Here is a 12,565-nt window from a genome sequence, read left to right as displayed (position 1 = left end):
ATCTGAAGCTCAAACTAGCAGTCCCAAATTTCTGGTTTTACAGAATTCTTTCATATTTAAATAACTGCCTTTAAAAAAAAGCATTTTCTGGGCTGAGGAAATCCCACCACACTCTCAGAACTCTGATAGCTCAAGGGCTGCTGCAGGCTGTGTGGCTGCAGGCAGGAGGACAAGCTCTGGTGAAACCATGTGGTGTTGTTTTTGGGGTGTACAGGTGAGTCCCGGTGGCAGGGCTGACAATACTGAGCTTGTGTGGTTTTCATCCACACTACCAACTGTTAGCAGGGCTGCAGCTCAGGCTGAAAGCATCCATATGGTGCTTAGGAAGAGCCACAATCAGAGTAACTGCTGACAGGCTGGGCTATCAACACGTTCCGCTCATGAATAATCTGCAGAGACTGTGAGAAGGAAAACTTAGATCTACACTGAGACTTGCTTGACCTTTCTCATCTCAGCCTTTGCCTGTGTCTGCGTGTCGACAGCACAGACAGTTGGAGAGTCTGGAGCTGATGAAGGTGTTAGGCACAGTTGGAATGACAGCATGGACATAGCCTTTGGGACCAGCTTTGCCTAAGCACAGTTCTCCATCCCTGGTGAGAAAATGCTGCTTGTGAAAGTGCTTTTGCCTCAAATTTGGTGACTGCATTGGAACAGAGCCCTTTAAAAATCGAGTCTGCAGGGCATTTTTATTCTGCTCTTAGAACAGTTTACAAAGCATTTAGTCTGAGAAGGAGAAGGCTGAACCGAAAAAGAGACGTTACATCGTCTTCAAATATGCAAAAGGTTGCTACAGAGCAGGAGGGAATTTGGTCTTCTCCGCATGCAGTGAGCCTAGGACAAGAAATAATGAGCTTAGATCTTGGAAATAGTGACAGAAATTAGATACTGGGTTAAGGGTTGAGTAGTTGAGCACCAAATGAATTGTGCACAAAAGCGGTGGAATAGTCACCATCAGATATTTTTCTTTAACAAGGAATTAGTGAAACAGCTTTTGTGAAGAGTTATGGGAGAATTGCTCTTACCTCAGAGAGAAGGATGGGCTAAATAATCTCTTACAATACCTGTCAGCTCTAGTTTTTCATGAGGCAAAAGAGATGTGACTTGCCCAAATGGAGAAAGCAGGTTAGAGCACGAGCTGGGGTTGGATTCCAGCTCAGACCCTCATGTCTGCACTCTATACAGCAGGATACGCTAGACCTCACGTCTCAAAAAAGCCAGGTTTCCCCAACTGTTACATCTTCCACAAGGTTGCTTTGGGGTTTTTTGTTCTTAAAAAGCCAGTATGAATGGTGACTCCAAACCCTAGCTGATACTTACAGCATTTCCCTGGGGAAAAACTCCCACTTTTCCCATTTTTTTGTTTCCATATGAGCTGCCTCACAACAAAGCGATTGTATTTCACGATCAGAATTAGAAACCATCCCCTTATTTCTCTGGTACAACAGTGCTGAAAAGGCTTTTTACAGTGAGTAGAAAGAGCTATTCCTCTGCAGTGCTACGCCCGTGCTGGAAGACAGCACTTCAGTGTCTAGGGCAATTAGCTCAGCAGCTGTCAGCAGTATTAAATTCACCAGAAACCTAGAGAGAACACCACCACCACCACCCCTCAATAAAATAAAAGAGAATGTGTGCTGAGAGTGGGTTACCTTTAAGCCACACTTGAAATACCTTCCCTCTGTTTTCGTGCAAAATGATCTTATTGGTCTAACTCATCTACAGAAAACATGGGCCTTGACTTTTTTAACACAGTGTGCAGCCATTACCCAGATTTTCAGGCAGAATTGCTTGCAATGCCTTAAAATAACTGGAGAAGTTTTAATCTTGCATTTGCCTTAAGATGGTGGACAAATTCCCAAACTTGTAGTTTCTCTGTGAAAACCACCTTCTGAGATAGGAAAACTCTAGCAAGAGCTGATAAGAATGACACAACTCTCTCTCTTTTGTGGGGATATGAAAGTGTAATTTGAGAGAAGTGAAACTAAACCCATTTTCCCTGGGAGGGTTTTCTCTGTGGTCTAGCAGCAGATGAGGCTGTTAACATTCCCACAGTGGGATTGCTAACACTGTCTGCCTCCTCCCTCTGGCCACCTATTTCATGAAACTCGTGCAACAGGACAATTTCAAGATCATTAGATGCTTTTCTGGATGGTAAATCCAATCTAACACACATACATGTGCAATGTCATCACTAAAGCATCATTCCCTTAGAATATTTGGCTAAAACCTCATTGCAGCCCCACTGGGAGAGTTGTTATCCCAGACATCATTGTGTTTGAACCCTGACATCAGTTACTGCTCTTCCACAAACATTTATTGGCTTCAGGATCAAGCTTTAAGTGGGAGCCATTGGTTTCACAAGGAAACAGAGTGAATTAGTTGATGTAAGCAGCAATAACTGATGTTTGTGCACTACCTTTCACTCAAAAGGATCCATAACCTTTTGGCAGGCAGTAATGACAGTGGAGCCCAGGAGGCCTAGCAGGGAAATGGTCGAATAATGCAGCATGCAGCAAAGTCCACCAGTGATTTTTAATACTGCTAGGATTTAAGCAATTCCAGTTATATTCAAATATTAGCTGAGTACTATGTAGCCTGTGGCTTCAGCAAACACCTTCTTTATTTACATCATAAGAAACAGTGGCAAGGGGAGGTTCCAGTGAGGTACCTATGATTGCACAACCACTGCTCAGCAGCCAAGCCAGTAATAGCATCTCAAACACCTGACTGTCTGTCCCGTGATCTGTCCTGGACAGGATAATGCTGTCACTGAGCTACCAGAGGTGTTGGGCAGAATGAAACTGGCCAGGCTGGACTCTGGCCAAAGCTGAAATGACACCTGCTTCTAGGAGAAGTGCTGTCAAGTCTTAGGTGACCCTAAGCACTCATGACCTGACCACAGCTAATCATTGGATCAACTAGTACCTCATGGCAAGGTCAGTGTGTTGAAGAAAGACCATAACCTCTTTCATAATCCACCCCCAGGAGGTGTTTAAAAGCCGCAGAGATGTGATCCTGAGGCACATGGTTTAGCACCAGACTTGATGGAGTTAGATAATGGTTGGACTTGGTGATCTTAAAGGTCTTTTCCAACCAAAATAGTTCTGTGATTCTGTGAAGAAAGGACACAGAGCTCATCTCTAATGCAGAAGGATGCAAAACACTTCCTGAGTCATCAGGAGCATTTTCTGCAGTATTCTGGATTTTCCCCAAAGAGCCCAGCCTGTCCATTCATCACTTTATCCTGCAAAATGTGGGGTGATCAGCGTCCAGACAGACAGGAAGAAGGTGGGAAACACTAAAATCAGGACAAGAAGAGCTGTTTTCCAGCTAAAATTAGGGAGGAAAGGTTGTTTGAGATGAAAATACGTGTCTCACAAAAGCCATAGCAAAATTCTTTGGCCTTGCTGTAGAAATATTCTCTCTTTGAGAGTCCTGCCTCCAAGGATGCTGATTACAAAGCAGAAATCACACTGCAGGCTTCTGCCAAAAACCCATGCTGCAAACACTTTGCATGGCAAACAGGGCTTGCAATGAGGGTTTGTTCATCTGTCTCAGCCTGCCTTGCCATACTTCTCTGTCCCTCTTGCCAAATGGACAATAAATAATTCTCTCCTAACTGTTCAGGTTGTAATTGGCTAGATGTGCCATCAGCTGGCTCATCCCCGCTCCGAGGCTGGGAAGGTGTAAATGCTTCCAGGATTATAGAAAATGAGGACACTGACTTTGGGATGGGTCCAGAGCCCTTTAGAGTGAGCGTGAAGACTAATTGACTATAGCGAGAGCTTGCATCAGCTCCTTAATTGCTGAAGGGAAATGAAACAATAACATTTCCCCTTTTGGTATGTCCTTTTTTGAAGAGCCCTGTGGTAATGGCTCCAAGCTGCCGGTCTGAAGCTGCAAGAGTGGAAAGCTCTGGGCTATTACTGTGGTGATGTTTACAGAGGAGGGTTCTCAGACACTTGGTAGCGCCACGGAGAATTGGAGATGATGATAACACACTTTTACTGGTTTCCCTATAAAAGCTGGTAGATTCAGATAATGGATTCAGAGGAGAAAGGGCCAGTTTTGTAGTCTGATGATATCCAGCTCTGTTGCCCCCAGTGTAAGAAAGACATGGATCTGCTCAAGAGGGTCCAGAGAAGCCCACAACAATGGTCAGTGGGCTGGAGCAGTTCTGCTGTAAGGACAGGCTGAGGGAGTTGGCATTCAGCCTTGAGAAGACTCCAGTGAGACCTTCTTGTGGCCTTTCAGTACTTAAAAAGGGCTTACAAGAAAGATGAGAAGGGACTTTTATCAGGGACTGTAGTGATAGGATGAGGTCTTAAACTGAAAGAGGTGAGATTTTGGTTAGGTATTAAGAATAAATTATTTACTGTGAGAGTGGTGAGGCACAGGCCCAGGTTGCCCAGAGAAGCTGCAGATGCTTCATCTATGGAAACATTTAAGGTCAGGCTGGAGAGGGATCTAAGCAACCTGCTCTAGAAAAATATGGCCCTGCCTATGGCAGGAAGGTTGGACTAGATGATCTTTAAGGTCTCTTTTATCCCAAGCCATTCTATGATACCAGGATGGTAGACACTGATGTTGTAAATTGCATCCAGTTATAAGCACTCTGTTCTTCACCAGCTCTCCATCTTCTGAGCCTCAAGGAGCTTCACTGTGCCCACCCAAACTCTGCTTGTGTAATGCTGCACAGGAACAGCACCATGGAAACCTTCTCTGTCTGAGTCTTGAGACTTGGAGTGGAAAGAATGATTCTTTCTCATGTCTGCTCCATGAGAGGAGGAAATGTGGTCAACCCAAGCATGAAGAGCCCACAGGATTTGTCACATTACCTCTGACTGGCTTCAGTCACTGCCAGGTGACATCAGTACAGCATGGAAGTGGGCACTGCCTTTCAGCCCAACTCACTTTTCCCCTTCTTCCTCTTAACCTGGGGGAAAAGGGTGTGGAGTGATGGAGCTCCATGGGAATTGGTATGGATTTATGATGGGCTGCCCTGCCTTCTGCTGGATTGGACTGGAAAGGGGGTCACTGGGCCGTGGGGAGAGTCTGATCGCTGAGGGATAGATGGAATGGGACATAGTGGTTCAGCATCCATGGAGCCAAGGCTGTGGGATAAAGTTGTAGGGATCATTGGGTAAGGAAAAGGGAGAGAAGGTTGCAAAGTGATTAGGAACAGCAGGAGCATTCAGAGGAAAAGGGGAAAGAAGGTAGTCCAGATAAAAATAGAAAACAAAGAAGAGGGAAAAGCACTTGTGTGCTCTAAGTTGCTGCTTGGGGCAATGTCACCGAGGACATCTTCTGTTTTATTCACACAAGAATCATTGCCATCAGTACTTTTCCTGTCCTCTCCATGAATCCATCAGTTCCTAAACAAACAAACAAACATGACAAGACCTTCTAGGGCCGTGTCAGAAACTTGCAATGTAACGTGGGAGAAAAGCCATGTGATACAGGACAGGTGGAAACCAGCTACAGATGTATTTCCAAACAGCCAATGTTGGGTTTAGGTGACTCATTATCTATGTGCCTTGTTTTAGATGCTTGGAGGAGCTTTTCTGAAGTTAATCAGGACTGTGGGCACTAAATGTGTCCATCACTGAAGCTCCAAAGATTAGCACACTTTAAAAATAAAATCCTTGTCCTGCATGCAGATGAGTGAAGGGAGGAATGCAGCAGGTCAGGCTGTAAGAAGCCAGGTGTTTACTCATGGTGCAAGCAGTGCTGGTCACACCGGCAAGCTTCACAGCCTGGAGTCATCACCTGATCATTCCCTATGCATGGCCATCCAGATCCTTGGAAATGAACATGTCCCACTGACAGAATGACAACATGAATTCCCCACTAGAGTCTTGGCAAAATCCTTGGGCTGTCCAACACAACCCAAATATCTCCTCTTGTCTGGTGGGAGTGATGCCCAAAGGTTTATTCCTCCTCCATTTTCTGCCTGTTGCTTGCCCTGCAGGTGAGTGGCCTCCCTGCAGTGATTCATGTGAGTGAGGTTTGGGGGCTTCCTGTATCAATTAAATGTCTATTTTCCTGTCTTCTTCCAATGTATGTATTTGTCACTTAATTGTAATGGTGACTATTACCTTGAGACCTTCACTGAGGATGAGTTCTGTCAATTAGGATATGGCATCACAGGATACCCTCTTCTGGGTGAATGCATGGAGTTCATTTCACTGCAGACATCCCACGTCGTTAATGCAGCCTGCACAATCCATTCCCAGTCAGCAGAGCTGGATGAGGATGTTGAAGAACCCTAAAGAACATTGAGGAACGCTGAGGGATGTTGGAGAACCCTGAAGGATGATGAGGAATGTTGTGGGATGTTGAAGAACTCCTGAGGATGTTGAGGAACCTTGAGGGATGTTAAGGAACGCTGAGGGATGTTGAAGAACCAAAAAATGTTGAGGAACTGCAAAGAACCCTTTCAGAAATGCAGGTGTTTTGCAGACTGTAAGGAAAAGATGGGATTTGGATTAAAAAAGGAAAGAGAGAGAGAGAGAGAGAGAGAGAAAGAGAGGAAGGAAGGGAGGAGGAAGGAAACTATTTACATGAAAATGAAGTTTCTCAAGAAGCTACTCGAGACACTACAAATCAACGCATGCTTCAGCCTGTGCAGTAGCCAGAAAAGCAGTGAGTCGGGACCTTGTATTCGAGGAGCCTCGTTAGCGCAGTAGGTAGCGCGTCAGTCTCATAATCTGAAGGTCGTGAGTTCGATCCTCACACGGGGCAGCAGTGGTTTCCTCCTTTTTTTCCTCCGGGCAGCCAGGAGGTTCCCAGGGAAGGGAGTGCGGTTTGTTTTGTTTTAATGAAGTTCCAGCACAGAGCGGTACCGAGGCTGCGACGGCAGGACCGGGGCAGAGAGGTCTGTCCCCACCAGCCTGGCAGCCCCGCTCCGCCGAGCATCCAGTCCGCCCGCGCGCTAGGGGGCGCTAGGCAGTACAACGGCTGCGGAGAGGCCGTGGTGTGCGGGGCGTGGTGAGTGGCGCGGCGGCTCCGCGCTGGTGGGTGGCTCCGCGCTGGTGGGCGGCTCCGCGCTGGCGGGCGGGCCCGGCGGCGCCGCGCTCTGCTGCGCACCGCCCCGGCGGGCAGAGCGGCCGTAGCCATGGCGGTGTGCGCCCGCCTCTGCGGGGTGGGCCCGGCCCGCGGCTGCCGCCGGCGAGGGGCGGCTCGGGAGCAGCGGCACGGGGGAGCCGGCGACAGCGAGCCTGACACCGACACTGATCCCGAGGAGGCCGGCGGCGGTGCCACGGAGGATGACGAGGTGGCAGAGCGCATTGAGGGCGGGCGACCCGCGCCGCACCCCGCTGAGGCCGGCCCGGCCGGGCGGGCTCCGCTGTCCCTCCTGGAGCTGCCCCCCGAACTCCTAGTGCAGATCTTCGGTTCCTTGCCCGGTACAGACCTGCCCAGCCTGGCCCGTGTCTGCACCACCTTCCGCCGCATCCTCCGCACCGACACGATCTGGCGGCGGCGCTGCCGCGAAGGTACCACCAGCCCCGAGGTGGGGGGCCGGGGGAATACCCTGAGGAGATGGCCCTGGGCGTGCGGGGAGGGGGGCCCGGAGGTTGCAGAGGTCTGGGATCCAGAGGATGCAGGAGGTGCCGGAGGGTGTGGGAAGGTGATGGTGGGGTGGAGTGGGGGTCCTGAAGCGGCACAGAAAAGGGATGGTGTGTGTGGGGGGCTGGTTGGTGCAGGGAAGAGCTGGGAAGTGAGGGGTCGTGAGTTATGCTGTCATGAGGGGTGCATGCAGGGCTGCCAGTGCAGAGGATGGAGAAGAGGGCACATCTTGGGTCCTCTGGAGTGCGGTGCCTTCTTAGTGGCCCTGTCTGGAAAAGAGGTGACCTATGAGCAGGCTCCAGCAAAGGTCATCAAACTGAAGTGGCAACTGGAGGGAAGATATGGGACCGGGTCGTGGAGTTGTGGGAAACATAACAGGTAAAGCAGGAGCAGTGGGCTCATGTGGGGTCTAGAGTGAGTGGATAAGGTCACCGGTTTCTGGTCTTGGGAAGCATGGGGCAAGGCTTGGGGGGGTTCCAGGTTTGCATGAGCATTTGTTTCCTGGGGAATAGCTGTTGGGAGGATGCTTTGCTGCATTAATGCAAAGGCCTGGAGACATATTTTTCAGTACTGCTTCAGTTCTGTGTTGCTGTGGCCCTCTTCTGTGAGGCTGCAATTCTTGCTGTGTACTCCTCATCCTTTTCCTTATGTCATTGTGGCTCTGTCCCCTGTTTGTTAATCCAGCAGCTGTTCCACCCTCCAACGTCTGTCTTGCTGTGCTTATCATCTCTCTTCGTACTGTGGTCCTGCCAGGTGCCTCTGCTGCCAGCACATGAAGTCATGTATATTTTCTTTTCTGGTTTTGATACCAGTGAGGGCTTTAGGATGAAGAATTTAGGTACATGAGGGTGGCTACCTGCCATAGGCAGTACAATCTGTTCAGATACACTGCAGGAATGAATCTGTGCCCTATCAGCACTGCTACAAAGGCTGAAGAAAGCATCTACCAAAGCATTCTTATTTCTCTGTTTAGCATGGGATCATCCTAGTGGCCCAATAACTTAATGTTGGGGTTTTGAGGCAGGTTAATAAACTGGTATTAATTCTTTACTTATGCTCTTCTGCTGATGTAGAGGCCTCATGGACCTTTGTGTATTTCATGAATGATTTACAAAGCTTCATAGGTTAATTGTTTTGCTGTGTTATGATCCTGGCAAGATGTTTCTATAGAAACCCAGATAAGTTTTAAATATGGGGTAGATTGTCTTGTGAAGGAGCCACTAAATTAGGCCTGATGTGGACATAAATTTATTTGTGAAGTTTATGGCTGCTCCTTGGATTTTCTTGCCAGTGGATAAAGCAGCATTCAAAAGCTTAGTTGGTACTTAAAGAAACAATGGGCTTTGTATGGTTAAAACTAAACCAGACAGGAAGGGAAGGTATTACCACTACACTTCAAAGGCCCTTAACTAGCTACAAGAGGAGAAGTGCATAAAACAAATCTTTATTCTCTTTTCACACATTATTTCTGTTGTTTCCTGATGCGCCCAGTCCAGCCAGTATCAGGGAGCTTGGCTGATATGATTGAGGTGGACCTTGTACCAAAGGCATGGTGCACAAGCTGTGCTGAACAGACAGGAGTGGGGATTCCTGGCTGAAAAAACTACTAAATCTAGGGCAGCGTGACTGCAATCTGTTAGCCAGTCATGATCCCTCCAAGCAAATCCTAATCTGGACTTGTTGCACAGTTCATAGTGCTTTGTGCTGCTCCACACTCAGTGTGAGTGGTTAGTGTGGTGATAGCTCTGTAGCTTTGAGTATTGGTACGTTTGAGTGTGTAATTAGTCACCATTTGTGGAGCCGATTTGCAGTTCATTTCTCTGCATATGCCCAGTACTGTGCTGCACATGCTCAGCTGCTGTGTGTCTTCAGATGTAGCGTGGCACTGCATGAGGAGCACAGGTGTGATGAGGGCATATAGGAACATCAGATGTTAGTATGTAAACACACGTGGAGAGTTGAGTCTCCCCTGTGCTGTGTTTCTGTACGGCAGTACTTGGTAACGGTCTGATAGGCAAACACAAAACACAATTGCTCTTTGTGATCTTTGTCATCTTTGTCAAGAACAAACCACGTCCCAGCTGAGGACAGTCCTCGAGTGTGTGCTTGTCTGCCTGACTTGTGAAGCTGCATGCCTTAGAGTGAAAGTCTGTGTGCCTCTCCTAGCATGCTCCTTGGGTCCACGGCTTGCTCACCCCGATGCCAACTGATGATGATCCAAAGCTAAACCCTTGGAGGAGGTAACTTGCAAACTTCAACTCTGTGCTACCTGTGTAAGCAAATATATTTGTGTTCTCAGAAATGCACAACAGTAAAGAGACAGTCTTAAAATTATGTAGAACAGTTCTTTGAGAGATGCTGTTTGCTGCAGTGCTTTCTTTTGGCTATTTTCTACCTTTGTCTTGGCCAGGAGCAGCACTGAGTGTAAGGAAAAGCCTGGCTGTTGCCCAAGTGGGTCTGTTGAGCATTGGTATTTTGCTTTTGCACTGTTGTGAGGAGGAGTCAGTCTTAGAATAGGCTTGAGGACATGTGATTACTGCAAGCATCCAGAGAACTTGTCTTCCTGGAAGTAGGGTGGCTTCTGCTTGTGGTTGTGAACTGGAAAAGTGCTGGGATTAACCAGGAGTGGTTGTGTAAAGGCCAGTATGGCTGTGAGGGCTCCTGTCCTTTCATCATTGCAACTGTTTGGGGTAAACAATGTCTCTGAATTGCTTCTTTGGCAAGAAGAGGCTCTCACTCTAAAAATAGGAGATTGCTGATCTCTGCAGTGGGAAGAGAATAAAAGCCTGTTTTGCCCTGGCTGGTGGCCTGACCTACCTTGGTTAGCACCTGCTAGTCCATTTTAAATGATAACTGCTTTCATCTTAAACAGCAGAACACATGGGAACAGATCAGCAGTTCAGAATAGTGTCTAGAACTTGGATGGGGAGGCTGTTGCTTGTCAGAACAGCCTCCAACTGCTTTTGGACCAGCTGAAAAATGTCAGCCAAGCTGTTAAAGGTGTCAACGTTCAGCAAGTGGAGAGGAGTTGGAAATGGAGTTTATACACTTGGTGAAGGGACTGTTGCATGGAGTTCAACCCTTACAAGACTTTGGAGAATCCACACAGGAGTTTGAGGTGCAACTGCTCCCACAGCAGGAGCAATTTCTTGTGGTGCTGCTCCCTAGTGACACAGAAGTGGTTTTATTAAGTCACAAGGCTCTAACCTGGCTTTGTATAAGCCTTGTACACTGTTTCTTTGGGGAAGCACTGTGGAATTTCCTTAATTTCTGTCCATGTTCTTAGTTGTTTAGACTACAGCTGGTGCCATTTCTCTCTGCTAATGACAGGTGCTCAGTAGCCATAGGCACACTTCAGAGAATCATCCTTAGATCTGCTGTAAGATGTAGTGCTGAAGCTACCAGTCTTTTGCTGTAGGATTTCAGCAAATGCTTTCAGTCGTTGCAGATCAGATGATCTGCTCAGCTCCAGCAAAGTGTCTCAGTGCCTTCCCCTGGGAGAAGCATTTGGGAAGATATTTGATGTATTTTCAAATCATAGAGTTGTTTTGGTTGGGAAAGAGCTTTAAGATCAAGTCCAACCATCTTCTAACTATGCCAAATCTGGTGCTACAGCATTTCTCTCAACACCAGTTCTCTGCATCTCTTAAACATTTCCAGTGATGGGGATTCAACCACCTCCCTTGGCAGCCTGTTCCAGTGTTTGAGAACCTTTTCAGTGAAGAAGCTTCTTCTAATTTCCAACCTGAACTTCACCTGTTTAACTTGAGGCCGTTTCTTGTCCTGTCACGTGTTACTAGGGAGAAGAGACTGGCCCCCACCTGGCTCCTCCAACTTCCTTTTAGAGAGGTGTGGAGAGCCAAAAGGATTTTCCTGAGCCTTCTTTTCTTCAGGCTGAACAACCCCAGTTTCCTCTGCTGCCCCTCACAGGATTTGTTCTCCATACCCTTTACCAACTTCGTTGCCTTTTCTGGACCTGCTCCAGCACCTCAACATCTTTCTTGTAGTGAGGACCCCAAAAATGACCCCATCACTCAATGTGTGGCCTCACCAGTGCAGAGTACAGGGGGACAATCACTTCCTTGCTGCTGCTGGTCATGCAATTGCTGATACAGGCCAGGATGCTGTTGGCCTTATTGGCCACCTGGGACTGGAAGGATTAATCTGGTAGCTCAGCCTTTGGAAACAAGAAGTCAATTTCAAACTCATCCACCTGGCATTTTGGAGATGCTAGCTTGAGAACATCCTATTTTTGTGGTCTCTGGAATGATCCAGTCAGTTTCTGTGCCTTCTGTTCTGTGTACAGCCTCGTAACAACACATTTATCCACCAATAATTGGAGGACTTGATTAGGGCACGGTGGAAATGTGGTGATGATAAAGGGCATCAAGTTCCACCAGACATCCTAATTTCCTCTGGGTTGCGGATGTCCACACTCAGTGCTTGCAGCTGCTTGCTGGCAGTGCCACACTGAGAAAGGAAGGGCAGTAATTTGGTCTTTGGTGGCACTAGAGGGGTTTTTCCCTACCTAGGTTGGAAAATCCCTGTTAGTTTGTGTTTTTTAAATTCATAATAATAAGTCATTTAGAGGGAGGTGTGTGACACAGCTCCTTGTGGAAAGGAGAAGGGAATGTGAGGCTGAGAAGGCCATGTGGTGAGAGCAAGCCAGGGAATAAGTTATTACACTTACAGAAAGATTAAGTGGTTCATAATAAACAGAGACTGCCTTTCCAGGTCCTTTTTACATTCCAGTGCACAGGACCATGGAAACAGCACTATGTGCCTGTGTGTTTGGTAAATCTTTCAAGCACTCCTTGCAAACCAAATTACATGGGTCTTTCCAGCTGGTCAAGTGAGATCTTCAAACCTAAATCCTTTGCAAGTAAGATTAAGTAACCATTTTCTAATGGTATGAATTTCATAGGTGGATTTCTGTGACTACTAACTCCTTAAAATATTTAGTGAGCTGTTGCACTGAGATATATTTCCTTAAAATAGA

The 12,565-nt window shown here is 47.3% G+C and overlaps 1 protein-coding gene and 1 non-coding gene across 3 annotated transcripts in view; both read left to right on the top strand.

The window, feature by feature from the left end:
• Window positions 1-6,668: 6,668 nt before the first annotated feature.
• On the top strand, window positions 6,669-6,741 carry TRNAM-CAU (transfer RNA methionine (anticodon CAU)). Its single transcript has one exon. It is a non-coding gene; the product is annotated as a tRNA-Met (tRNA).
• A 371-nt stretch (window positions 6,742-7,112) lies between these two features.
• The window catches only part of FBXO31 (F-box protein 31), a 28,714-nt gene continuing 23,261 nt past the window's right edge, over window positions 7,113-12,565 (top strand). For both annotated transcript variants that reach the window (XM_064160075.1, XM_064160074.1), the window contains exon 1: window positions 7,113-7,493. In XM_064160075.1, coding sequence (XP_064016145.1) covers window positions 7,115-7,493 — 379 coding nt within the window. In that variant the 5' untranslated portion in view covers window positions 7,113-7,114. The remainder of the gene's footprint in view (window positions 7,494-12,565) is intronic.

Source organism: Pogoniulus pusillus, chromosome 20 (assembly GCF_015220805.1).
Source record: "Pogoniulus pusillus isolate bPogPus1 chromosome 20, bPogPus1.pri, whole genome shotgun sequence".
NCBI lineage: Eukaryota > Metazoa > Chordata > Aves > Piciformes > Lybiidae > Pogoniulus > Pogoniulus pusillus.
Note: the sequence above shows the minus strand (reverse complement) of the source record. Positions and strands in the feature narration are given on the sequence as shown.